Below are 27,351 nucleotides of genomic sequence, written 5' to 3' on the forward strand. Positions count from 1 at the left end.
TAGCTTTTGAGAATGTTTTAATTCTCTGGAATGATTTCCACATTTGTCTGTCGCATTGAAATTTTGTACGGTCTATAAAAGTTGATGTTAAAGCAGGGAATTTAAGTGGAATGTAGGCCCTGGTGTCTTCTAGTACTCCTCTCCTTCATCTTCCTCATTCACGCTGTCAGTCCCCACCTCTTCATAGTCCTTCTCCAGGGCTGCCATGTCTTCTCGAGCTTCAGAGAACTCTCCCTCCTCCATGCCCTCTCCCACATACCAGTGAACAAAGGCACGCTTGGCGTACATCAGGTCAAACTTGTGGTCGAGACGGGCCCAGGCCTCGGCGATGGCAGTGGTGTTGCTCAGCATGCACACGGCCCTCTGCACCTTGGCCAGGTCTCCTCCAGGCACCACGGTGGGGGGCTGGTAGTTGATGCCCACCTTAAAGCCTGTGGGACACCAGTCCACAAACTGGATGCTGCGCTTGGTCTTGATTGTGGCGATGGCGGAGTTGACATCTTTTGGCACCACGTCACCGCGATACAGCAGGCAGCAGGCCATGTACTTGCCGTGACGAGGGTCACATTTCACCATCTGGTTGGCTGGCTCAAAGCAGGCGTTGGTGATTTCAGCCACAGACAGCTGCTCATGGTAGGCCCTCTCTGCAGAGATGACTGGGGCGTAGGTTGCCAGGGGGAAGTGGATACGGGGATAGGGCACCAAGTTGGTCTGGAACTCTGTCAGGTCCACATTCAGGGCCCCATCAAAGCGCAGGGAAGCTGTGATGGAAGACACAATCTGACCAATGAGCCGATTGAGGTTGGTGTAAGAGGGACGCTCAATATCGAGGTTTCTACGGCAGATGTCATAGATGGCCTCATTGTCCACCATGAAAGCGCAGTCGGAGTGCTCCAGGGTGGTGTGGGTGGTCAGGATGGAGTTGTAGGGTTCCACCACAGCTGTGGACACCTGGGGAGCTGGGTAGACCGCAAACTCCAGCTTGGACTTTTTGCCGTAGTCGACAGAGAGACGCTCCATCAGCAGGGAGGTGAACCCTGAGCCAGTGCCCCCACCAAAGCTGTGGAAGATGAGGAAGCCCTGGAGCCCAGTGCACTGGTCTGCCTGGAGGAAGGGAGCAGGTTCAGCACATTTATGCATAAATAGACTCTAAGGGTCAGAAATTTTGTTTATTTGCTTTTTTTCCCTCTGCAATTCTCAAGTACACAGAAATAGCGAACATAATCTGAACCCATTGGAAAGCAAAATTTACCAGTTTTCGTGTCCTATCCAAAACCAGGTCGATGATTTCCTTGCCGATGGTGTAGTGCCCCCGAGCGTAGTTATTGGCAGCGTCTTCTTTTCCTGTGATGAGCTGCTCTGGGTGGAACAGCTGGCGGTAGGTACCTGTGCGCACCTCGTCTGAAGGGACAGTCGACTATTAGTACTGAAACATTAACTATGCAAATCACCAAGCGGTGAAGGAGCATGACTCAAAATGCGATACAATGTGTCATATTCTTCAATGAGGATGTCTGTTTTACTGTAATTAGAAGTATTATGACCAAACTAGAAAAACACACTCTGGCTGCCAATGTAGACCCAACTTACCAATGACAGTGGGCTCCAGGTCCACAAAGATCGCACGTGGGACATGTTTGCCAGCCCCTGTCTCACTGAAGAAGGTGTTAAAGGAGTCATCTCCCCCTCCAATGGTTTTGTCACTGGGCATCTGCCCATCAGGCTGAATGCCATGCTCCAGGCAGTACAACTCCCAGCATGCATTGCCCATCTGGGTTCCAGCTTGGCCGACATGCACAGAGATACACTCACGCTAGAAAGAGAAACAAAGAGTTTAATGATCAGTCTCCAAAGAGAGGCATGGAAACAGAGCAGGGCACAGGGTGAGGGAGGAGCTTGGGAGCAATGAACCGTCAGCACTGAACTGGCTGGATGTCTCTGGGTCTCTGACATCTGCTACTGCCATCAAGAGGAAGGGCAAGACCACTCACTTCACCACTCAGTCACCATGATAACTAGTCAAAGCCCTTATGCACTGCAGTGTATTCAAAATTACAAAACTTATTTTTTCCAGTTTGTTATATACATAGGTTGAGTAAGTTCTTAAACAAGACAATGTGCTTACTCAAACAATACGATAAAGATCATTAGGTGCTGTTCAATACTAAATTATATATTTTTTTGGGTGGACCGCAACAGCGGGGGCCAGCCCTATAAACACGAATGTCAGTGACTGAGTGAGTGAGTGAAGTTACACCGCGCATGTCTGTGACTGAGTGACTGACTGATGAAGTTACACCATTGGTCGGCCGGTTCGTTCCAGCCATATACTAGGTTTTGACCTGGTCTTGTTTTAATATGGAATCATCAGTGCAAATCGAGAAAAAAATTGTATGCACTGAATAGTCAAGAGGAATAAACCGGTGGCCTGTAGGCTACGCCACCACATTCCCCCTAACTGTTGCGCAAGCTCGCATTTTCAAATTTATCTGATCGCACCTTTTAGACTTGGTCTCACTTTCCTCTTTATTCCAAAATAATTTTCGGCTTCGTCAAGCAACATACGTTTAGTAACTGCATTTCGTTCGTAAAGCAATTGAGCTCTTCGAGGAAAAAACGTTTTGAACACGGAATTTAAAAATCTCCTATACTCCAGTTTACTGAAACGAATAGTGATAAAAACGGCACAGCAACAGTTTTTTTTCTGTATTAGCCTAAAGGTTTTTGCCTGTTGTGTGAGAGCTGCGCATTTTGGCCGCCTGTTTTCTCTAGTCCAACCTAGCGTAAACGCCACAGTAACGGTCCGAATCCATATCTCGACACATCCGTTTTCCTTTTGTCTTTGCGTTCTCGGTTATTTTTTTAAATGATAAATATAATTCAATTAAAACCTAAGAAAACAAAATGTCAAAGCTAAATATTTCCATTTACGTTTTCTGGTCTATGGCTCGTCGTAAAATGGTGGAATCTTGACGTAGGTACTCACCATTTTGTCCGGTTTTACTTCTTGCCGATGTTGAGGATTCGGAAGGAGAAGGCAGATATGCAGCTGGCTGCGCAAGGCAGGGTTTTTATAGCGCGAGCTAAGCAGCGCGGTGTAGCAGGATGCGGGTCTGTGTATCGGCGGGAGTGACAGCAGGAAAAATGGGCCGGCCTTACTGTCGTGACAAACTGTCTTTTTTCAACGGGGCTAGTAAGTTTGAACACACCAGTTATATGTGGCGCACTTCAATACATAAAAATTCCGTAAAGCTACTCAAAGAGTTAAGTGACGCATTACGCATGAAGACCAATGAACAGAATACAAAATGTCTGAAATGGACACATTTTATGATTCTAAATCCTGTCTTTGTATTATAAATAAGAAACTTAATACCATGTAAGTAGCAGCCTGGTACAGTACAGTGATAAAGGATCGCACTGTGTAAAACAAAGGCTACAAATTCAATATCCGTGGAGCACTTTAGTTGTAATCCAGATGCTTATCCAGAATTGCTTTTCAAATTATCCAGCTGTGTGATAATGCTTGTTTTTAATGAGGGTTTTTTTCTGGAACACCTACGTTTCGCTTTTTAAAAAAATGCTTTTTACCATGTTTCTCCCAGTCTGGAATGCCCAATCATATTCTTCAGCACACGTTGCTGCAGTCATCGCCATCAGTTTGGGAGAGTCTAGACAAAGCATGTGCTCTTCTCCAAAGCATGTGATATCAGCTGCCACTTATCACACTGCAGTCTTCAAGTCAGGCTTTCAAAGAAACAGGTGGGACAAAGATATATTGTGTAGCTGAGCAGATAAGAGTACAGGTGCCCCGTCATCTAACAGGGATCGGTAGAGTGAGATGAGATGCAGTCATCAAAGTCACAGCTGGCGAGTCAGCACTGATGGGGTGTAGATTCAATACCAGATTGTAGGGCCCATCCACAGAGATCCAGTGCCTTTACAGGATGAGCCACTAGAAACTCCAACAATGATAGGCCTATTTCACAAGATGGCGACCAAAACCGGATGTAGGGATACTTTGTTTCCGGTTACCATTGCTACGGACGCAAGTCCATTTCTGACAGCGAAAAATTGAGCCTAAACAGTGACGTGTGTTCTCACAGTCCCTGATAGCTCTGCCAACGTTCACTGTCCGATGTTATCCGCATTGTCGAAGCATTGCCAGTGAACGTTAAGCGGTCTAAACTGGACAAGGGCTATAAATTCTTTTTTGAGAAGTTTATATTCGGTTATGAAGGTAAGTATAACGTTAGCTCTGGTTCACCAGAAAGCTAAATAGCTAGCTTGCTAACCACATCAAGTTAGCCGATTAAAGAGATGTTTCACTTCGACATAAATTCTTTTCTGGAGGCGACTCCATTGTGTTTTCGTAGCGTGAAGCAACATCTGCTGTCCGTTAACAGCGTCTCTGTTCCTCTTGGTTGTCCCGAAAATGAATGAATAGGGAGCCTGACAACTGTGAGGAAAAGCGATTCTGTTAACATTGACGGTCAACAGGGGAGGCAAATGCTATGTAAGTACAATGTTAGGCTCCACAAAATTACTTATGTTATTATACCGAAGTGAAATTTGACATTTGTTTACTCAATCTCATGCAGAAAAAGGTTTTTAAGAAAGTATTTGAGATTTTGGTGATGGTGTGTTACCTGACCAACAGTGGTACTTTGGCTGTTGGTTTGACCAGAGTTCATTCTGACAGAACTGCTTTAGATCCCTGGCCCCATGGGTCTCTCATATTATCCTAGGATCAGGTACAAATATAAATGAGGAAGAGACCTGAACTGAAACTCTTAGCTAAAATTCAAACCTTGAGTATAGGAGTTTGTTTTATGACATTACACTCACCCCCACACTTTCTACAATGCAGGTGATAGCAAATGCTTGACTGTCTTTATAGAATATTTTTAAGACAGTAAATGATTTTCGTTCAAGTTATTTCCTAAATGGCCAAATAATTCTAAAGTGTAAAATTACTCACCCTTTTTATTTTAACTATTTTAATTATGATTTAGCAAAAAAGATCCAAATGACAGCATCCAAAGTACTGTAAAGTCAATATTTATTGTAGTTCGAGTGTTGTGGGTGTACTTTGTTATGATTTTTAAAAATGAAAGTAAGAAGTTTTTTTATTCATGTAAATAGGCATCAACACATTTCTGCAATCTCATATGCTGTGAATCATGAAGGTTTTAGCTTCAAACTAGTACTCCTCTCCTTCTTCATCTTCCTCCCCCACGCTGTCAGTCCCCACCTCTTCATAGTCCTTCTCCAGGGCTGCCATGTCTTCTCGAGCTTCAGAGAACTCTCCCTCCTCCATGCCCTCTCCCACATACCAGTGGACAAAGGCACGCTTGGCGTACATCAGGTCAAACTTGTGGTCGAGACGGGCCCAGGCCTCGGCGATGGCAGTGGTGTTGCTCAGCATGCACACGGCTCTCTGCACCTTGGCCAGGTCTCCTCCAGGCACCACAGTGGGGGGCTGGTAGTTGATGCCCACCTTGAAGCCTGTGGGACACCAGTCCACAAACTGGATGCTGCGCTTGGTCTTGATTGTGGCGATGGCGGAGTTGACATCTTTTGGCACCACGTCACCGCGATACAGCAGGCAGCAGGCCATGTACTTGCCATGACGAGGGTCACATTTCACCATCTGGTTGGCTGGCTCAAAGCAGGCGTTGGTGATTTCAGCCACAGACAGCTGCTCATGGTAGGCCCTCTCTGCAGAGATGACTGGGGCGTAGGTTGCCAAGGGGAAGTGGATACGGGGATAGGGCACCAAGTTGGTCTGGAACTCTGTCAGGTCCACATTCAGGGCCCCATCAAAGCGCAGGGAAGCTGTGATGGAAGACACAATCTGACCAATGAGTCGATTGAGGTTGGTGTAAGAGGGACGCTCAATATCGAGGTTTCTACGGCAGATGTCATAGATGGCCTCATTGTCCACCATGAAAGCGCAGTCGGAGTGCTCCAGGGTGGTGTGGGTGGTCAGGATGGAGTTGTAGGGCTCCACCACAGCTGTGGACACCTGGGGAGCTGGGTAGACCGCAAACTCCAGCTTGGACTTTTTGCCGTAGTCGACAGAGAGACGCTCCATCAGCAGGGAGGTGAACCCTGAGCCAGTGCCCCCACCAAAGCTGTGGAAGATGAGGAAGCCCTGGAGCCCAGTGCACTGGTCTGCCTGGAGGAAGGGAGCAGGTTCAGCACATTTATGCATAAATAGACTCTAAGGGTCAGAAATGTTGTTTATTTGCTTTTTTTCCCTCTTCAATTCTCAAGTACACAGAAATAGCAAACATAATCTGAACCCATTGGAAAGCAAAATTTACCAGTTTTCGTGTCCTATCCAAAACCAGGTCGATGATTTCCTTGCCGATGGTGTAGTGCCCCCGAGCGTAGTTATTGGCAGCGTCTTCTTTTCCTGTGATGAGCTGCTCTGGGTGGAACAGCTGGCGGTAGGTACCTGTGCGCACCTCGTCTGAAGGGACAGTCGACTATTAGTACTGAAACATTAACTATGCAAATCACCAAGCGGTGAAGGAGCATGACTCAAAATGCGATACAATGTGTCATATTCTTCAATGAGGATGTCGGGTTTTACTGTAATTAGAAGTATTATGACTAAACTAGAAAAACACACTCTGGCAGCTAATGTAGACCCAACTTACCAATGACAGTGGGCTCCAGGTCCACAAAGATCGCACGTGGGACATGTTTGCCAGCCCCTGTCTCACTGAAGAAGGTGTTAAAGGAGTCATCTCCCCCTCCAATGGTTTTATCACTGGGCATCTGTCCATCAGGCTGAATGCCATGCTCCAGGCAGTACAACTCCCAGCATGCATTGCCCATCTGGGTTCCAGCTTGGCCGACATGCACAGAGATACACTCACGCTGGAAAGAGAAACAAAGAGTTTAATGATCAGTCTCCAAAGAGAGGCATGGAGACAGAGCAGGGCACAGGGTGAGGGAGGAGCTTGGGAGCAATGAACTGTCAGCACTGAACTGGCTGGATGTCTCTGGGTCTCTGACATCTGCTACTGCCATCAAGAGGAAGGGCAAGACCACTCACTTCACCACTCAGTCACCATGATAACTAGTCAAAGCCCTTATGCACTGCAGTGTATTCAAAATTACAAAACGTATTTTTTCCAGTTTGTTATATACATAGGTTGAGTAAGTTCTTAAACAAGACAATGTGCTTACTCAAACAATACGATAAAGATCATTAGGTGCTGTTCAATACTAAATTATATATTATTTTTGGGTGGACCGCAACAGCGGGGGCCAGCCCTATAAACACGAATGTCAGTGACTGAGTGAGTGAGTGATGAAGTTACACCATTGGTCGGCCGGTTCGGTCCAGCCATATACTATACTTTTGACCTGGTCTTGTTTTAATATGGAATCATCAGTGCAGATCGAGAAAAAAAATGTATGCACTGAATAGTCAAGAGGAATAAACCGGTGGCCTGTAGGCTACGCCACCACCTTCCCCCTAACTGTTGCGCAAGCGCGCATTTTCAAATTTATCTGATCGCGCCTTTTAGACTTGGTCTCACTTTCCTCTTTATTCCAAAATAATTTTCGGCTTCGTCAAGCAACATACGTTTAGTAACTGCATTTCGTTCGTAAAGCAATTGTGCTCTTCGAGGAAAAAACGTTTTGAACACGGAATTTAAAAATCTCCTATACTCCAGTTTACTGAAACGAATAGTGATAAAAACGGCACAGCAACAGTTTTTTTTCTGTATTAGCCTAAAGGTTTTTGCCTGTTGTGTGAGAGCTGCGCATTTTGGCCGCCTGTTTTCTCTAGTCCAACCTAGCGTAAACGCCACAGTAACGGTCCGAATCCATATCTCGACACATCCGTTTTCCTTTTGTCTTTGCGTTCTCGGTTATTTTTTAAAATGATAAATATAATTCAATTAAAAGCTAAGAAAACAAAATGTTAAAGCTAAATATTTCCATTTGCATTTTCTCGTCTATGGCTCGTCGTGAAATGGTGGAATCTTGACGTAGGTACTCACCATTTTGTCCGGTTTTACTTCTTGCCGACGTTAAGGATTCGGAAGGAGAAGGCAGATATGCAGCTGGCTGCGCAAGGCAGGGTTTTTGTAGCGCGAGCTAAGCAGCGGGGGGCAGCAGGAAGCGGGTCTGTGCATCGGCGGGAGTGGCAGCAGGGAAAATGGGCCGGCCTTACTGTCGTGACAAACTGTCTTTTTTCAACGGGGCTAGTAAGTTTGAACTCTTGTTACATTTTTACAGATACTGATTGTAAAACACCAGTCATATGTGGCGCACTTCAATATATAGAAATTCCGTAAAGCTACTCAAAGAGTTAAGCGACGCATTACGCATGAAGACCAATGAACAGAATACAAAATGTCTGAAATGGACACATTTTATGATTCTAAATCCTGTCTTTGTATTATAAATAAGAAACTTAATACCATGTAAGTAGCAGCCTGGTACAGTACAGTGATAAAGGATCGCACTGTGTAAAACAAAGGCTACAAATTCAATATCCGTGGAGCACTTTAGTTGTACTCCAGAACAAGATGCTTATCCAGAATTGCTTTTCAAATTATCCAGCTGTGATAATGCTTGTTTTTAATGAGGGTTTTTTCTGGAACACCTACATTTCGCTTTAAAAAAATGCTTTTTACCATGTTTCTCCCGGTCTGGAATACCCAATCATATTCTTCAGCACACGTTGCTGCAGTCATCGCCATCAGTTTGGGAGAGTCTAGACAAAGCATGTGCTCTTCTCCAAAGCATGTGATATCAGCTGCCTCTTATCACACTGCAGTCTTCAAGTCAGGCTTTCAAAGATACAGGTGGGACAAAGATATATTGTGTAGCTGAGCAGATAAGAGTACAGGTGCCCCGTCATCTAACAGGGATCGGTAGAGTGAGATGAGATGCAGTCATCCCAGTCACAGCTGGCGAGTCAGCACTGGTGGGGTGTAGATTCAATACCAGATTGTGGGGCCCATCCACAGAGATCCAGTGCCTTTACAGGATGAGCCACTAGAAACTCCAACAATGATTGTTTTAAAAGAGTGATGTGTTCCATCACCCTAGATATAGACCTCTTCAGAGCAAAAGAAATACATATTGTCACATGATACTAACCTGACTAAATGCAAAGATCCATTATTGAAATTTTTAACTGCACATATTTTATAAATGCAACTCCGCACCCTTACAGATGTCTTCATTAATCAATTTAGCTACTTTACCAACTCTCTTGCAGACTTTCAGAATGACTGGTAGAGTTGCTATTGTAAAATATTGTGTAAACCAGAATGAACATTTCCTTCCCTATATGTATGGCATTTGTTTACTCAATCTCATGCGGAAAAATGTTTTTAAGAAAGTATTTGAGATTTTGGTGATGGTGTGTTACCTGACCAACAGTGGTACTTTGGCTGTTGGTTTGACCAGAGTTCATTCTGACAGAACTGCTTTAGATCCCTGGCCCCATGGGTCTCTCATATTATCCTAGGATCAGGTACAAATATAAATGAGGAAGAGACCTGAACTGAAACTCTTAGCTAAAATTCAAACCTTGAGTATGAGTTTGTTTTGACATTACACTCACCCCCACACCTTCTACAATGCAGGTGATAGCAAATGCTTGACTGTCTTTATAGAATATTTTTAAGACAGTAAATGATTTTCGTACAAGTTATTTCCTAAATGGCCAAATAATTCTAAAGTGTAAAATTACTCACCCTTTTTATATTAACTATTTTAATTATGATTTAGCAAAAAAGATCCAAATGACAGCATCCAAAGTATTGTAAAGTCAATATTTATTGTAGTTCGAGTGTTGTGGGTGTACTTTATTATGACTTAAAAATGAAAGTAAGAAGTTTTTTTTATTCATGTAAATAGGCATCAACACATTTCTGCAATCTCATATGCTGTGAATCATGAAGGTTTTAGCTTCAAACTAGTACTCCTCTCCTTCTTCATCTTCCTCATTCACGCTGTCAGTCCCCACCTCTTCATAGTCCTTCTCCAGGGCTGCCATGTCTTCTCGAGCTTCAGAGAACTCTCCCTCCTCCATGCCCTCTCCCACATACCAGTGAACAAAGGCACGCTTGGCGTACATCAGGTCAAACTTGTGGTCGAGACGGGCCCAGGCCTCGGCGATGGCGGTGGTGTTGCTCAGCATGCACACGGCCCTCTGCACCTTGGCCAGGTCTCCTCCAGGCACCACAGTGGGGGGCTGGTAGTTGATGCCCACCTTAAAGCCTGTGGGACACCAGTCCACAAACTGGATGCTGCGCTTGGTCTTGATTGTGGCGATGGCGGAGTTGACATCTTTTGGCACCACGTCACCGCGATACAGCAGGCAGCAGGCCATGTACTTGCCGTGACGAGGGTCACATTTCACCATCTGGTTGGCTGGCTCAAAGCAGGCGTTGGTGATTTCTGACACAGAGAGCTGCTCATGGTAGGCCTTCTCTGCAGAGATGACCGGGGCGTAGGTTGCCAGGGGGAAGTGGATACGGGGATAGGGCACCAAGTTGGTCTGGAACTCTGTCAGGTCCACATTCAGGGCCCCATCAAAGCGCAGGGAAGCTGTGATGGAAGACACAATCTGGCCGATGAGCCTGTTGAGGTTGGTGTAAGAGGGACGCTCAATATCGAGGTTTCTGCGGCAGATGTCATAGATGGCCTCATTGTCCACCATGAAAGCGCAGTCGGAGTGCTCCAGGGTGGTGTGGGTGGTCAGGATGGAGTTGTAGGGCTCCACCACAGCTGTGGACACCTGGGGAGCTGGGTAGACCGCAAACTCCAGCTTGGACTTTTTGCCGTAGTCGACAGAGAGACGTTCCATCAGCAGGGAGGTGAACCCTGAGCCAGTGCCCCCACCAAAGCTGTGGAAGATGAGGAAGCCCTGGAGCCCAGTGCACTGGTCTGCCTGGAGGAAGGGAGCAGGTTCAGCACATTTATGCATAAGCAGACTCAAAAGGGTCTAAATTTTTAAAATTATTTCCCCCCCCCCCAATTCTCATGTACAGTAGAACCTCTACCATCCGGCAGCCTTGGGGGAATCCGTGGTGCCAGAAAGTACAAAATTCCTGTGTTTAGAATCAATTTATTATTTTATTGGCCTAGGGCTCCATCTGCTGGCTGAACAACCTTACATTTGTAAAGAGTCTGCCATTTGCAAAGAGAGACATTTTGTGAATGGTCTTCACAAGTCTATAACAAAATAAAGGTACAACATGCGTTCAGCGTCGGGCTAGAGGCATATTTGTTAACTAAGCTCCTGCTCAGCACAGGATTTTTTATTATTATTATTATTATTATTATTATTATTAATAATATATATATATATTTTTTTTTTTTAAGGGAGAAAAATGCACGCACAAAAAAAGGGTTCCAGGAAGTAGGACATTCCAGAAGGTAGAATGCCAGATAGTAGAGTTTCTACTGAACACCGAAATGGTTAACATAATATGAATCAGTTGGAAAGCTGAATTTACCAGTTTTCGTGTCCTATCCAAAACCAGGTCGATGATTTCCTTGCCGATGGTGTAGTGCCCCCGAGCGTAGTTATTGGCAGCGTCTTCTTTTCCTGTGATGAGCTGCTCTGGGTGGAACAGCTGGCGGTAGATACCCGTGCGCACCTCGTCTGAAGGGACAGTCGACTATTAGTACTGAAACATTAACTATGCTAATCACCAAGCGGTGAAGGAGCATGACTCAAAATGCGATACAATGTGTCATATTCTTCAATGAGGATGTCTGTTTTACTGTAATTAGAAGTATTATGACCAAACTAGAAAAACACACTCTGGCTGCCAATGTAGACCCAACTTACCAATGACAGTGGGCTCCAGGTCCACAAAGATCGCACGTGGGACATGTTTGCCAGCCCCTGTCTCACTGAAGAAGGTGTTAAAGGAGTCATCTCCCCCTCCAATGGTTTTGTCACTGGGCATCTGTCCATCAGGCTGAATGCCATGCTCCAGGCAGTACAACTCCCAGCATGCATTGCCCATCTGGGCTCCAGCTTGGCCGACATGTATAGAGATACACTCACGCTGGAAAAAGAAACAAAGAGTTTAATGATCAGTCTCCACTGAGAGGCAGGGTGACAGAGCAGGGCACAGGGTGGGGGAGGAGCCTGGGAGCAGTGAACAGTGTCAGCATTGAACTGGCTGGATCTGCTACTGCCGGCAAGAGGAAGGGCACCATGACATCTAAGCAAACAGATTAGGCAGGATTTCTATAGTTACGAGATTGGTGGGGAAGATTTATAAAAATAGAGTAACTAGTCAAAGCACTCACACACTGCAGAACCTTTTTAGCTGACAGTATTGTGTATTTAAATGGAACACATGGGAAAGCAATCTCTTTATAACTAATACAAGCGTGCAAACACTTTTACATTATGGAATCGGAAACCATGATGCTATCACTTAAGCGTTTACTTAATTTGCTTGTATAATACTTACAGCTCATTTATTTCACAGTAAATTTCTAGCCGATCACATGCCTGTATTTAAATTTCCTAAATATACACTGTGATACAAATGAGCCCTAGAATGTATGCCACTATACCGAGCGCCACCATTGTGCTCTTTGTAAATTAGGTTTTCAAATAAAATGTTAATTTAAGTAGGGCTGCAGCTATTAATCGGACAGATTGATTTAATAGGTGACAAGTTATCCGAATTCTGACATTAATGGCGAAAATTATTTTAAGACCCTAATCATTTCCCTCAAATCTGCCTCCAGTGAACGACCAAATGACGTTAAGATCTGACAAAAATATTTGAGACATCTATAAAATGCAGTGGTCCCAGATGTTTAAAAAACATCCATTTTACATTTAAATTGGGAACATTAAACCGGAAACGAATGCAAATGTTACCATTTTAAACGTTGAACTATACAGGCCGCAGTCAGCCTTCCTGCTTTGAGAATCCCCACAAATGGGAGGGTTCGATGAATAGCCTACGCAGTTAGCCGGAAACCGCGCCCAAGCACGCATCGTGCTTTCCAATAAAAGCACGCTTTTCATCCACATTCAGTCCTCATATGCAATGTTTTAATTTGTTTGCAAACAGCCGGAACGTTTATGATGTAGTTAAACTACTATATAAAATTAACAGTCAATCTTTAAAAAAAAAAAAAAATAAATAAAAAACCAAACTGAACATTAGACATGAAAAGCAATCTTAGACCAGCCTGTTTAATGAAAGAAAGTTTCCTAACATCCACATGCCGGCTTTTCTTATCGTAGTGTACGTGACTATCTGCGCCACGAGTCACCAAGTGTTCAGTCACATGGCTGGAGGAGGCTAAATGGCGCAAATCACCATTTCAATTGAAACGGGTATTACAGGACGAAACGAAGCGAGAGGAAAAAAAGAGCACTCGAGAAAAAAGGGAACCGGTAGCCTGTAGGCTACGCCGCCGCGTCCCCCCACCCTTCCCGCAAGCACGCGCTGCTTTCTTAAACCTGTTTGTTAAACTGATCGCGCCTTTTAGAACTGAAACCTCGAATTCTCCTCTTTAGATCATTTCCGGCTCCGTCAAGTAACATGTTTAGTAACTATACCTCGTTCATAAAGCAATTGTGCATTTTGGGGGGAAAAAGTTGAAACATGGAATTTCACAATCTCCTATAGCCTACTATAGTTTTATCAAACGAACGACGTAAAAAGACAAACTTTTGCCGTAGTAAACTTTTTTGTCTGTTTGGGACAACTGCGCCAGTTATTTGGCAGCCTGCCCACTAACTAAAGGCAGTCACGCGCAGCAACACTTTCTTTCTCTACATCCATCCTAGCATACACGGCCGGACAGGCTGAATCCATAGGCTATATAGACGCACCAGTTTGCCTTTTCTTTTTCTACATGTTCTCATGTATTATTTTTAAAAAAATTGTAAATATGGTAATTGAATGAAAACGTAAAACTAATAAAACTCATTTTAAACGCAAACAATCTCCATTCTGTTGAGTTTTCTCGTCTGGCTGGACCTGAAACAAAGGGAATGCCAATTCCAACTCTAACTTCGTAGGTACTCACCATTTTGTCAGATTTCCCTTCTTGCCGACGTTGAGGATTCGGAAAGAGAAGGCAGATATGCGGCTGGGAGGACAAGGCGGGGTTTATATAGAGCGAGCAAGCAGCGGGGCGAAGCAGGAAGCGGGGTCTGTATGTTGGCGGGAGTGACAGCAGTAAAATGGGCCGGCCTTAGCATTGAAACAAACGAACTTTTTTCAAAGGAGACTTTTGTTACAATTACAGATACTGATTCTGAAAACCAGTCATATGGCACACTTCAATACATAAAAGTATCGCGATGTCACTCAAAGCGTGGAGGCACGCATATTCAGTTGTGCGAAAGTAGGAAACTGATCAGTTTGAACCAACCCCAGTCCCCACGTGATTTAAAAAAAAAAAAAAAAATTTTAAACAATGAACAGAGCCCAGAATGCCTGAAATAGACAGTCACAGGCCAAAATCTTGTTTTTGTATTTTAAAAAAATAAACTGACCAGCCTGTATGTACCTGAGTATTATAGTGATAAAGGATCTCACTCTAAAGCAAAGGCTGCAAGTTTAATATCTAGGCAGGGCACAGCTGTATTACAGTAGCTAAGATACTTAATCAGAATTGTTTTACAAATTGTCCAGCTGTGTGATAATGCTTGTTTCTAATGAGGCAGTTTTGTTGGAATTACCAACATTAGATTTTTTTTTTTTTTACAAAACTCCCCCCCCCCCCCCCCCCCCATAATTTGGATTACCAATCATATTCTTTAGCACCCACTGCTGTAACCTCCCCTGTCTGTTTGGGAGAGTCCAGATGAAGCCTATGCTCTTCTCCAAAGCATGTGATATCAGCTGCCACTCATCACACATCAGTCTATGAGTCAGGCTTGCAAAGATACAGGTGAGACAAAAATACCTCATGTAGCTCAGCTCAGCAGATAAGGGTACGGGTGCCCAAGCGTCTAACAGGGATCGGTAGAGTGAGATGAGGTCATCCTAGTCACATTTGGCGAGTCAGCGCTGGTGGGGTCTAGATTCAATACCAGACCGTGGGGCCCATCCACACAGCGAACCAGTGCATGAACAGGATGAGCCACTAACCACTAACCCTAAATGCAAAGATATTTAAATTTTTTTTAACGGCAGATATATTTCATCTGCAACTCGGCACCCATACAGATTTATTCATGAATTTTTTTAATTTAGCTGCTTTCCCAACTCTCTTGTGGCATCTTTCAGGATGACTGGTAGAGTTGCTGTATTGTAAAATCGATTGTGTAACCAAAGATGAGCATTTCCTTCCCTAAGTCTATGGCATTTGTTTACTCGTGTACGTGATGGAGCAGAATAGTCTGTTCTCTTTGCAATTACAACTAAATCCATATTGCCATGGTGTGCTAACTTCTTTTTTTAGATCCATATCTGCGTGTATCTGTGCTGATTTTTTTTGATCGTATCTGTGCTGATTTTTATTTATTTTATTATTTTATTTTATTTTTATTTTTTATCATATTTTACTGTATTTTATTACTGTTATTTTATTATTTACTATGTTAGTTGCTGTTGCTATATTCTATGATCTTTTATTATACCTATTGTGTTTTAATTGTGTTTGTAATCTCGGCTACATTGAAAATGAGGGCCTGGCCCTCAATTGTACCTCCGAGAATTTAAATAAAGGTTCTGACTGACTGGCGTGTCACTCCCCAGACCACTGGGAATCTACATATGCACTTTATACTCAGGGGCGAGGTCCCTCGTGCTGCAGTAGTGTGTGTGAGAGGCAGTTCTGAGCCCTCGGGTTGATTTACGTGCGTCCCTCTGAACTGTTTTTAGCTGGAACGAGAGAGGAAAGGGGTGCAAGCGTCCCTGATCTCATGGAAAAATGTTTTTTAAAAAAGTATTTGTTGAGGTTTGGGTGATGGCGTGTGATACCTGTGAGGATTGTTTTTGTCTGATTCTGATTAGGCAAACGTGATTTCAGTGCTAGTTTGTGCTTGGCAGGATTAATTGTTTGTTTACTGAACAGGTTACTCTACAGGGTTGGAGTCCTGATCTATGTGGTCACTTCTGGCACTACGATCTTTACTTCACTCTAGTGTGTTTCTTTTGCACCTCTGCACCTTGAACTAATGCACTTGTTGTACGTCGCTCTGGATAAGAGCGTCTGCTAAATGCCTGTAATGTAATGTAATGTAATACCTGACCAACAGCGCTTTTTTGGCTGTTGGCTTGAACCGAGTTCATTCTGACAGAACTGCTTTAGATCCCTGGCCCCATTGGGCTCTCACATTACTGTATGATCAGGTACAGATAGAAATGAGGAAGAGACCGGAACTGAAACTCTTAGCTAAAATTCACACCTTGAGTACAGGTGTTTGTGTTATGACATTACACTCACCCTCCTGGAACAGCTTCTGTTTAAGCCCCCACACCTTGCAGCCGATCGCAAATGGTTGACTTTCTTTATAGAATATCTTTAAGACGGTAAATGCTTTTCATACACAAGTTTCAAGTCAATTTCTAAATGGCTAAATATTTCTACATTTTGTAAAACGGCTCGCCCGCATTACATTAGAACTAGTTTATTAATGATTTACTCCCCCCCCCCAAAAAAAAAATACAAATGACAGCATCCATTGTGTTGTAAAGGCAATATTTATTTTAGTTATGAGTGTTGTGTGTGCCATTATTCAGATTACTTTTAAATTAAGGAAGGGTATCATGCAAATTAATGCAAATCTCATATGCTGGGAATCATGAAGGCTGTAGTTCCACATTAGTACTCCTCTCCTTCTTCCTCTCCTTCTTCACCCACGCTGTCAGTCCCCACCTCTTCATAGTCCTTCTCCAGGGCTGCCATGTCTTCTCGAGCTTCAGAGAACTCTCCCTCCTCCATGCCCTCCCCCACATACCAGTGGACAAAGGCACGCTTGGCGTACATCAGGTCAAACTTGTGGTCGAGACGGGCCCAGGCCTCGGCGATGGCGGTGGTGTTGCTCAGCATGCACACGGCCCTCTGCACCTTGGCCAGGTCTCCTCCAGGCACCACAGTGGGGGGCTGGTAGTTGATGCCCACCTTGAAGCCTGTGGGACACCAGTCCACAAACTGGATGGTGCGCTTGGTCTTGATTGTGGCGATGGCGGAGTTGACATCTTTTGGCACCACGTCACCGCGATACAGCAGGCAGCAGGCCATGTACTTGCCGTGACGAGGGTCACATTTCACCATCTGGTTGGCTGGCTCAAAGCAGGCGTTGGTGATTTCTGACACAGAGAGCTGCTCATGGTAGGCCTTCTCTGCAGAGATGACCGGGGCGTAGGTTGCCAGGGGGAAGTGGATACGGGGATAGGGCACCAAGTTGGTCTGGAACTCTGTCAGGTCCACATTCAGGGCCCCATCAAAGCGCAGGGAAGCTGTGATGGAAGACACAATCTGACCAATGAGCCGATTGAGGTTGGTGTAGGTGGGACGCTCAATGTCCAGGTTCCTGCGGCAGATGTCATAGATGGCCTCATTGTCCACCATGAAGGCGCAGTCGGAGTGCTCCAGGGTGGTGTGGGTGGTCAGGATGGAGTTGTAGGGCTCCACCACAGCTGTGGACACCTGGGGAGCTGGGTAGACCGCAAACTCCAGCTTGGACTTCTTGCCGTAGTCGACAGAGAGACGCTCCATCAGCAGGGAGGTGAACCCTGAGCCAGTGCCCCCACCAAAGCTGTGGAAGATGAGGAAGCCCTGGAGCCCAGTGCACTGGTCTGCCTGGAGGAAGGGAGCAGGTTCAGCATATTTATGCACAGATACTGTGAATAATTTTATGGGTTAGATTTTTTTATTTACTGTATTTTTTGTATATAGTTACTCATTTCCCCCAAGATCATAGAAAATACTGAAGGGACAACAAGTATCACTGGGAAAACTAAACTTACCAGTTTTCGTATTCTGTCTAAAACCAGGTCAATGATTTCCTTGCCGATGGTGTAGTGCCCCCGAGCGTAGTTATTGGCAGCGTCCTCTTTTCCTGTGATGAGCTGCTCTGGGTGGAACAGCTGGCGGTAGGTACCTGTGCGCACCTCATCTGAAAGCAGGCAAAGAGGTCTGTTGGTCAGTATTGGAGTCTTCAGCTATGCAAATCACTAAACAAGGGTACTTGATTTACTGTTATAAATTATCATTGAAATGATCTCTTGAGAAACCAATTACAACTTCTAACACACTTCAAATTTACCGATGACGGTGGGCTCCAGGTCCACAAAGACAGCACGTGGGACATGTTTGCCAGCCCCTGTCTCACTGAAGAAGGTGTTAAAGGAGTCATCTCCCCCTCCAATGGTTTTGTCACTGGGCATCTGTCCATCAGGCTGAATGCCATGCTCCAGGCAATACAACTCCCAGCATGCATTGCCAATCTGGGCTCCAGCTTGGCCAACATGGATAGAAATGCACTCACGCTTGAGGGAGAGAGAACGAGAGACAGAAAATTATGATAGATAATGATGAGGAGAAATTTAAGTTACTAAACATTGTGTGGAATTGATGAGCATGCAATGAAATAGTATTTGACTAAACTGATAGCTGAACTCAATGTGGAACTAAGTGGCAGTAGGCAGGACAACTATTACATTATGCTAACATAACTGCCATCATCCAAATCAACTGAAAATAATCGATTTAATTTGCGTAAGAAGGAACTGAACTTTTGTGTATATATCCAATTTCTGAGAACATTCAAGCCATATCATGTTTTGCCTATCAAGGAATTCTGTTTTCTTGATAAATTACATTCAAGACAAAGCACAACATTTTTTTGCACTGCTTTAAACAAGTTCAAAAGTATATCAGATTACTCTCTTGGAAAGCATGGAATTGGAATCCCCTCTCCAGAACAATTGTTTTATGTCTTTATTTATTTATTTTACTGGACTACTCTTACATGATGAAATCCCTTTCTCACACTTTGACTGAGACCCGCTGGCCCGCAGAGTTTTAAATGGTACAAGAAGTTATTAATCTGTCAATAATTTTCAAATTTCCACATTAAAAAAGTGTGGAAATTTGAAACTTGAAAATTTGAATTTGAATTTGAAAAAATTTGAAATTTGAAAATTTGATAACTGTCTCTTTTGTTCTTCAGTACACTCAAATTCATATCGGTTTCAATTCGCTTTCAAATACAGCAATGAATTTTAAATTTAAAAAGTTAGGGTTATTTGTACTCACCATGTTTAAGTTTCTCTTCCAGTCAAACGTCCAGGGTTCAGGAGAGGAGATCTGTGTGTCAGGTAGTCGCTCTGGCGGCAACTTTTATATCTGCAGGATCACTAGGCAACACTGATCTGTGTTGTTGGTAACTGGAGAAGACAAACAAGCTGTTGCCATCTTCTGATTTCTCCACTGAAAAGAGGGGGAAACTGGGGAGGGAAATTTGAGTTCTATTTCTCTGTATAACGTTCTGTAACAGGGAAATATTTGTCTATTGTCAATCATTACTAAAATATCAATATCAAATTGAACTGAATGTTTTTTTTTTCCCCTGACTTTTTGCGAACACCGAATGGAACGTTATGCTTTTTGACTTTCGTTGTCATTGCATTAAAAATCAAATGTGACTGCGCTGAATTTGACTGGGCGCGTAAACGCTATAAATGCAACGAATCAAAGATGAGAGAAGTCTCCGCACACCGAAAGATGCCTCAGGCAGACTCTCGCTGCGTTCCCATGTTTTTTGTGCCAAAAACAGACCTTCTGATGGAAATTTCTCATTATAATATTTTCAATATTTCTTTTTGTTTTTTTTAAATAGGTTACGTCTCTTGTTTGAAGCAGCATTCTGGTATATGCAGGATTAAAGACATCCCTGCTGGGGGGCCTATTGTTGGTAACCCAGAGCTTCCCCTTCCCCAGAGCTGTGGAGAGGGGTGAAACCGGACACCCCTGCTATGACCCGAAAGGGCTGTTGATGCTGAAGATTGAACAGTTTAAGCACAATGGCTGCCCCGATTGGTTTACAATGCCAATTGTGCTGTAGATGAGGGCCTCAGCCAAGCCCCAGGCTCTGGTTGTATTCCTCTTGTTTTTCCCTGGGGCGTTTGGATTTTTTTGTTTTAATGTGTGAGAAAGCGCATTAACTCTTTACCTGGTTTCAAGCCACTATTCACACCCTTTGTCTCTGTAAACCAAGAATGTATATTGAGGTGTCAGTTTGAATGACGTGTAAACACACACACACACACACAGTAAACACCTGTCTGTGTGACTGCAGAAACCAGTTATAGATTTATCTCCCACTGATACCAGTCAGTTTGTATCACCAGTCTAATGCAGGATTGACCTAGCAAGAGACATGTTGTTTAGCTTTGGTATGCACTGGAACAGACCCAGATAAAAAATGTTTTTTTAAAGAATTCCTCTAAACCTTTTAAGTGCTGTATAAGCATTGCACTTTAGCCCATTCAAACAAGGCTGTCTCTAATAAGTGGGATCTATAACGCGTGTGCTACATGGCATTAGTGTACACTAAAGTCTCCTTAATTATTCTCCATATGCGCTGACAACTGAAGAGCAAACAAGGGCTGCCGAGTTTCAGAAACACATGACTGCCTGGGCAGCCAAGCTAGCCAATGGTAAGGCAGGCTTTCACAAAAGCCAGCCAGCTAGTGTGCCAGCAAGCTTTCACATGAAGAAGCCTGGCATCCTTGTGTAAGAACATGCAGAGTTCTAGGAAGGAAAGAAGCTAAGGCCACTAAAGGGCTTTCCTTGCTATTGGGTGCGTACTGCTGGACAAACATTCAGGAACATTCTCACAACCTCGTCTGGTTTGTTTAACACTTGTTCCTTGACGTGGATGTAGTTTGAAGAGGCAGTGAGACATTGACCCCAGCACAGTTTTCTCAGAATGTGTATATACAGCACTGGACCCATACCTTTTTGTGACATGGCTACTATCTTGCTACCCATGATAGATTTATATTTGTTGTTCAGGTGAACAGAAACCACGAAGACTCCATTCAGGCTCTGTGTCCGTTGGCCTTGTTGGCAGGACGCGCCTAGTTATGTGCTAGCACAAACAGAGAGGACCTTCAGCGAGAGAGGGCTCAGTTATTGTGCTCATGGCAACAGCGTAGCCAATCCCAGGCTTCCTCCACGCAGTGACTCGAGACACGCATGGGACAGAAAGCAGTCCTGGGGGAGATACTTCCAGTACCAACAGATTTAATAATTTAGTTTCATTCTGACCTACTTTAAACCTGGATTCAACCAGATGAATGCATCCAAAATGTTCTATGCTGACTCACATTTCCACAGTTATATTTTGAGATAATTAAAAAAACACGTATTTCTTTTTTATAGTCCTCAAAGCTAAGTATTTTCCTTATTCTGATGCATAATGAAGCTAAACCTCTGACTTTGTTGTATTAAAAAAAAGAACAGATCTATAAACAATATACACTGCCACACCTTGTCTGTCAAAAACAAATTCAGTTCTGTGAGGGAAAATTTGGGATAATTTGTAATCATTGGAAGAATGGTGTTCCAGACTTCCTCCAGGATTTTCCATCTTCCAAAGGTCATTAAATATGCTGGGACATATACATTACAGGCATTTAGTAGACACTCTTATCCAGAGCAACTGACACACATTTTTTACATGGTGTCCCTTTATACAGCTGGATACATACTGAAGCAATACAGGTTAAGTACCTTGCTCAAGGGTACAATGGTAATGTCCTATGAGTACAATTGATCTTTCAATATTTAGGTCACCAGTTCTTTAACCATTATACTATTGTATGACACTGCTGCATTTGTTGTGTGCATGTGTAAATAAATGGTTATTGAGTCAAGCTCTGTATGTACAACAATATTAAACAGTATGAAGTGTCAGAAAATGTCACCTGCTAATCATTCAGGTGCGGCAGTGCCTACTAATGGCAGAATACTGCAGAATAAAGACAATACAATTGATAAAGGATTTTACTGTTGCCTAGCAACTGTCACTCTTCAGAAAGAATTTGGAGAACCTTCACACAATAGATGTGATATTTTCTTTGCTACTGAAAGAGAGGTTTCTAAGGTGTGATGTGAAAGACTTCACACCACAATGACATTGTGTGAATGAGGGCAAAGAGGCAGTCTTTATATGAAAGACAGTATTACAGGTTCGATATTAAAATAATAAATGTATTAATTAATTTATTTTTATATTATTTTTTACCCAGGGTAGGTTCACACATAAGGTAAAACAATAAGTATGGGCAGATAATAAAATACCTTTTAGCTCTTTTGCCAATAAGCAATGGTAAATCAGCCACATAAATCATTTCCAATCATTTACCCCAGGAAATGCTGATAATTTAAGTTAGCCTGACATTTTAGCTTCTTCAGGCTAAGGCAAGGCCTCAGAGAGAGTGGCTCCTGGTAGAGTTCCTCTGTATTTATAACTCATGTGAAGCCTGGGTAACAGGTTTTGTTGTTGGAAACAAGGGGTTAACCAACGTTTGGGACAACAAAGCAAGCAACCCTAACTAGGCCAATGTACTGGGACATACATCACCAACTCCAAGCAGTCTGTACACCTACCCAAAAGGGACGCATTTTTTAGCCTTGAATGAGGGGCAATGCAGGAAGTCTTCTTTAAATGCAGAGGCCCCCTTTTCTCTGTACACTTATACACCAGGGAACAGGCAGCTTGCAGTATTCTACTTATAAGCTCCTTATAAGCCTGATGTTTTTAACTTACTTTCATTCTCTGCAATTCTGTTCTTATTTCACCTGCTGGTTTCCCACTATTACCCATGTTTATGTTGTTTTTGTTGTAGCTGCTTCTTTTGTTTGTGGCCTTTTTATTATTGCTATTTTATGACATTTTTATTGTCCTCCTGTGTTGGAAAATGATTTGGAATTACTTTATGAAAAGTGTCTTATAAATAATCATTTAAAAGATTTATTTTTTTTAATTATTATGTTCAAAATCAGAAGCCTCGGGGCCCAATGGCCTGTTCTCACCATTACATGCTCTTATGAGTCTTACTGTATCTTTGAGATGTTTATAGCCTCTATTTGAGATGATACTTTTTAAATGCATTCACAGGCCTTGATGGATCAATGGTGGAAACAGTAGTTAATTTAATATACTGATTTAAACCTATTTGTGTTCCTAAATCTACAGTGACAGCTCTCTTCCTGTTTCCACCCCCAGCCCTAGCTTTGTCCAAGCACTGTCTTTAATCCCATTGTATTCACATGTGGTTCGTCCCCTTTGTCTCCTGTGTGGTCTCAGCGACCTTCTGGCACGGTTTTGTTTTGTTTCACGCTTGAGGGTGCGTTTCCATGGCGCCGGGCTCCGTGTGTCCCCTGACCTCCTCGCCTGACATGGCCTTCAGTGCTTTGAAGAATTTGGTTTTATGGTTCTTTTATATGTAGGCGCCAGTGTATGATGTATTACGGGTTGCATTATGTGCCTATTGCATTTCCTGTTCTGGGTTTGTAAGCTAAGATCTCCAGGGTAAAATCTTGAGTTTGAGGAATAAACTGTAGTGGCTGTTTCTATGATCGAAATGCTACCACTTGCCCCCCCCTCCAGTGTTGTATACAGTTTTAATGAGGCTTGTCTGTATGCTCTATATCCTCTCATATGTTTTCCAGAATGAAGAAGGTGCTGGATGGAGAGAGCAGCAGGTTTAATTGAGCAGTTTGAGGGAGGTCTACTGCTAAGAGAGCACTAGTGATTCCAGGATGGCTTCCCTCAGGTAAGTGGGCTGGTGTATGAACTTGGATTAGAGGATTAGAGAAAGAAACTTAATTCCTTTTGTATGGGACTTTAAAGATTTTCCAGGCTGGAGTAAAAGCTGAGTAATGCTTGATGTGTAAAATGCGGGCACTTGACGCTGAGTTGCTCTGCCATCTTGTGGCTGAGAGAGGAAAGGCATATTTCTGCATTTCCACTCCCTGCCACAAGGTGACGTAGCAACTCAGTGTACCGGCATTTCACGGAGCTGGAGGTGGGCCAAAATAAATTAAAAAAAAAGACATGCATTCATTCCAACCTGAAATTGTGCCCCCATCTCCACCCCTTTACAAGTGGTAGCATTCCTTCCTGTGGCCCTTGCGCAATACACACTTATGTAATTCATATATACACAACTGAAACAGCTCAGACATGCTAACCTGAGATGTGTTTCACATAAATATGTTTGGCAAAGGTCTCTCTCTCTCTATCGCACATAAACGCACACACACACACACACACACTCACTTTTCCCCAAAATAAATCTTCCGCCCTGTTGTGAAGGCTTTTGATGAGTGTTTTCCCCAAACATTACCATTCTCTGAAAGTGCTTATACACATGCATCTGGCAATTTTCCATTCACCCACTGTATCAAAACAGTCAGCACAAATGCTGCTCTCTGTCTGCCTCTTTATCTCTTTCTCACTCTCTCTCAAACACACAAAAATGCTATTAGTGTTTCAGTATTCAAGAGAGTGTGTGCTTTTATGTGCCTGTTTGTGTGAAAATTAGTTTGAAGTAAACCCTGTGTGAACCCCTTGGGAAATGATTTACAGTTGTTTTAACACTGCTGAATCAATGCACTGAATGTAATTGCAGCTCTCAAGGACACTGTCAGCAGTTCTAAACAAAACTGTTTTTGAACAAGACCAGGTGCTAGTATATGGCTGGACTGAACCGGCCGACCAATGGTGTAACTTCATCACTCAGTCACACACATTCGCGTTTATAGGGCTGGCCCCGCTGTTGCGGTCCAGCCAAAAATATACTAAAGAGAAAAGAAGCTACTTGCTGCCACTAGATGGTACGTGGTAGCCTCACATAAACAGTAATTCTGAAATTCTGAATTTTAGGCTCTGTATTCTTTTAATCTGTATGATAGTAAACAATCTCATGAGAAATATTACATGCATTTCTACACTGTACTCTATAGGCAGCTGATTCCCGTGTATGAACACGCACACACGTACGCACACCATGTCGAATGTAATTTTAAAATGGATAACTGAAACGCACATCTTCATTGAACTTGCTCGTGTCTCAGATCAGTAGGTTTAGCGCTTTGCGTTTTATTGGCCTTGCCGACAGCGCTGGCTGCTGATATGCTGCATCACACGCAGCTCTGTGTTAACACAGTGCCCTGTCCTTTCAAATGCATCCAGCCATTTGCTTCTTCTGTTCAGGTGCTGCACTGATCTCAGTGCAAAAATGCCAGGCACCATTTGTCAGGCACCAAAAGGACATTTTGTTCTCCAGCGCAATAGGCAGAGATAAGCTATTCTAAGCTACTTTGTCTGATATACTAGCGGTTTTATACAGTAATCTCACTGAGACAAAAAGCTGTTTTTTAGGGGAAGCAGACAGACGCACAGACAGATGCACATTCATCTACTCAGATCGGTGCGGCCACTCAACACTTCCAAACAGCCAGCAAAGCCTCCCTCTTCATCTGTGCTCTCATTTCACATTTGCAACCTTCAGTTTAGTCAAATGAACCCCTGATCAAATGATTCATACATACCATAGAATTTGAAAAGATTTTAATAATTCCAGTTATTCTGTGAACACAAATCTTGAAACTGATTGCAAAAAATCAGTTTGGAGGATTTTATTTGCATGTACAGAGCTGCTACTGTCCCGCCAGTAGCTCTGCAGAACCCCGATACAGAGGAGAAATTGTACAGGGGAGAAAGGTGGAATGTTGACTGCCAGCTCAGTGACATCACTGCAGTGAAGATGACGTGCTCCGTGCGGCAGCCCCAGAGTGAGCGAGTGGTGTGAGTCATGTGACGGCAGCAGGAACACCCACACCAGGTGTCACGTTACCGCATAAACACTGCTGTATGGCTGCGACGCTCTGCCTGGATGTGGCGCATGCACAGCGTAATGTGGTGTGGAGCCGCAGTCTGGGTGAAACAACCCACCAGCCAATGAGCTTCCTTTCCCACAAGCCTGCTTTTTTTGAGGGAAAAAAAACTTTCTACTGCAAATGCTAGGCGTGTGCCTGTGTGCTTCAGCGAGAGAGCGTGAGTGTGCATGCGTATTTTTGGAAGGAAAACTCTGCGGTGACTGTTTCACTAGTAATTGTAAGAATGCTTGAATTTTTAATCCTGGGTTTGTCTTGAATGTTCCAGCAGGTCTCCACTGCCCTGGTGTGGAGCTCGCTAGCTCTCCAGTTTCACTGCTATTCTCCATCTATAATGCATTCTTGCATGAGACATCAAGCAGAAAATGGACAGTGCAAACAGGCAGACATCCACTTTTTCTAACAGTCCAAGGTTCTAACAGCTCCTCCCCAAATTACTGACTTCACCCTGTGATGACACTTGGCAGAGGGCCTACCTCCAACAGAGAGGATTCAGGACATACTAAACAATATCTGCACCAACCAACAGAGGTTGCTACAATATCATTATTATTCTAGCCACTTGTGTCATTGTCTTGTAATACTGATTTGAGCTTGAGCCATCTGTGTTGTGAATGCATAGCTAGCAACGTTATTGGTGAGCAGACGAGTGTCTACAGAGAACACATTTCTACTGGCAATGGCAGAAACCAGAAATGACTAGAGAAAATGAATGTGCATTTTTCTCCATCTTGTCTGATGAAGCTGTCACAGTCCAGCCCTGTCTTTGTGATTCACCAGGATTACAAGCAGAAAGCCTGTGAATAAACAGAATGGTCACTGCAAAGTCTCTGACGCAATCATTTCCACATCGTTTCAAATTCCTTGCAAACTAAGAATGTAAACACAATCCACTTGTTTCCATGCGCAGCATTTGTGTGTGAGTGTGTGTGCATGTGCATGTGTGTATGTGTGTACGTGAGAACATGTAGGTGTTTGTGTGTTTGCAGGGGCGCCACCAGGGATTTAGGGCCGTGTGAAAAGATCTCACTTTGGGCCCCCTCCACCCCAGAAAATCATGTGTTCTAGTGTTTTCTGTGGGCCCCTGTCAGTCAGAGCCCTTGGAATCATCCTAGCCCCCCCCCCCCATTTACGGCACCCCTGTGTGTTTGTAATGTCATGTAATTGGTATAAAGCGCTGGCAAGCATTAGTGGTCGTTTCCATGTGGATATGCTGGTTTTTGTGGCTTCTCTCCACATATACAGCATAGACATTTGGCCTGTTTTGTTGTCGTTGTTTTTTGTCCCCCTACAGGCCATCTATGGTATTTGTGTTCCTCCCTGTTTATGACGTGGGCTTGCTGCTCCTCCACCCCCGATGAGGAGACAGATGGCACTTCAGGAGGCTGGGAAGAGCAGCACCTGAAAACCATGAGCGTGTCGAACCAGGAAGTAGTTCCCATCTCCCCC

At 43.7% G+C, this 27,351-nt stretch overlaps 3 protein-coding genes and 1 long non-coding RNA gene across 5 annotated transcripts; 1 reads left to right on the forward strand and 3 right to left on the reverse strand.

The window, feature by feature from the left end:
* LOC118213847 (tubulin alpha chain) lies at positions 1-8,160 on the reverse strand. Of its 2 annotated transcripts, none has more exons than XM_035393052.1 (4): positions 2,987-3,142; positions 1,591-1,813; positions 1,253-1,401; positions 1-1,104 (listed from the first exon to the last, which is right to left on the reverse strand). In XM_035393052.1, the coding sequence occupies exons 1-4, from the start codon at positions 2,987-2,989 to the stop codon at positions 130-132; spliced, it is 1,350 nt and encodes a 449-aa protein (XP_035248943.1). In that variant the 5' UTR covers positions 2,990-3,142; the 3' UTR covers positions 1-129. The 2 variants fall into 2 exon arrangements, with proteins under 2 accessions (XP_035248943.1, XP_035248942.1); XM_035393051.1 differs by lacking the exons at positions 1-1,104; positions 1,253-1,401; positions 1,591-1,813; positions 2,987-3,142 and adding exons at positions 5,041-6,181; positions 6,330-6,478; positions 6,669-6,891; positions 8,028-8,160.
* Positions 8,098-26,728, forward strand: LOC118213851. Its single transcript, XR_004762528.1, has 3 exons — positions 8,098-8,234; positions 23,674-23,777; positions 26,171-26,728. It is a non-coding gene; the product is annotated as an uncharacterized LOC118213851 (long non-coding RNA).
* Positions 9,799-14,212, reverse strand: LOC118213846 (tubulin alpha chain-like). Its single transcript, XM_035393050.1, has 4 exons — positions 14,062-14,212; positions 11,843-12,065; positions 11,505-11,653; positions 9,799-10,936 (listed from the first exon to the last, which is right to left on the reverse strand). The coding sequence occupies exons 1-4, from the start codon at positions 14,062-14,064 to the stop codon at positions 9,959-9,961; spliced, it is 1,353 nt and encodes a 450-aa protein (XP_035248941.1). The 5' UTR covers positions 14,065-14,212; the 3' UTR covers positions 9,799-9,958.
* LOC118213845 (tubulin alpha-1A chain-like) lies at positions 16,776-19,342 on the reverse strand. The gene is made up of 4 exons (XM_035393049.1): positions 19,249-19,342; positions 18,257-18,479; positions 17,958-18,106; positions 16,776-17,790 (listed from the first exon to the last, which is right to left on the reverse strand). Exons 1-4 carry the CDS (start codon positions 19,249-19,251, stop codon positions 16,810-16,812), a joined length of 1,356 nt encoding a protein of 451 aa, XP_035248940.1. The 5' UTR covers positions 19,252-19,342; the 3' UTR covers positions 16,776-16,809.
* Positions 26,729-27,351: the final 623 nt, after the last annotated feature.

Source organism: Anguilla anguilla, chromosome 15, assembly GCF_013347855.1.
Source record: "Anguilla anguilla isolate fAngAng1 chromosome 15, fAngAng1.pri, whole genome shotgun sequence".
NCBI lineage: Eukaryota > Metazoa > Chordata > Actinopteri > Anguilliformes > Anguillidae > Anguilla > Anguilla anguilla.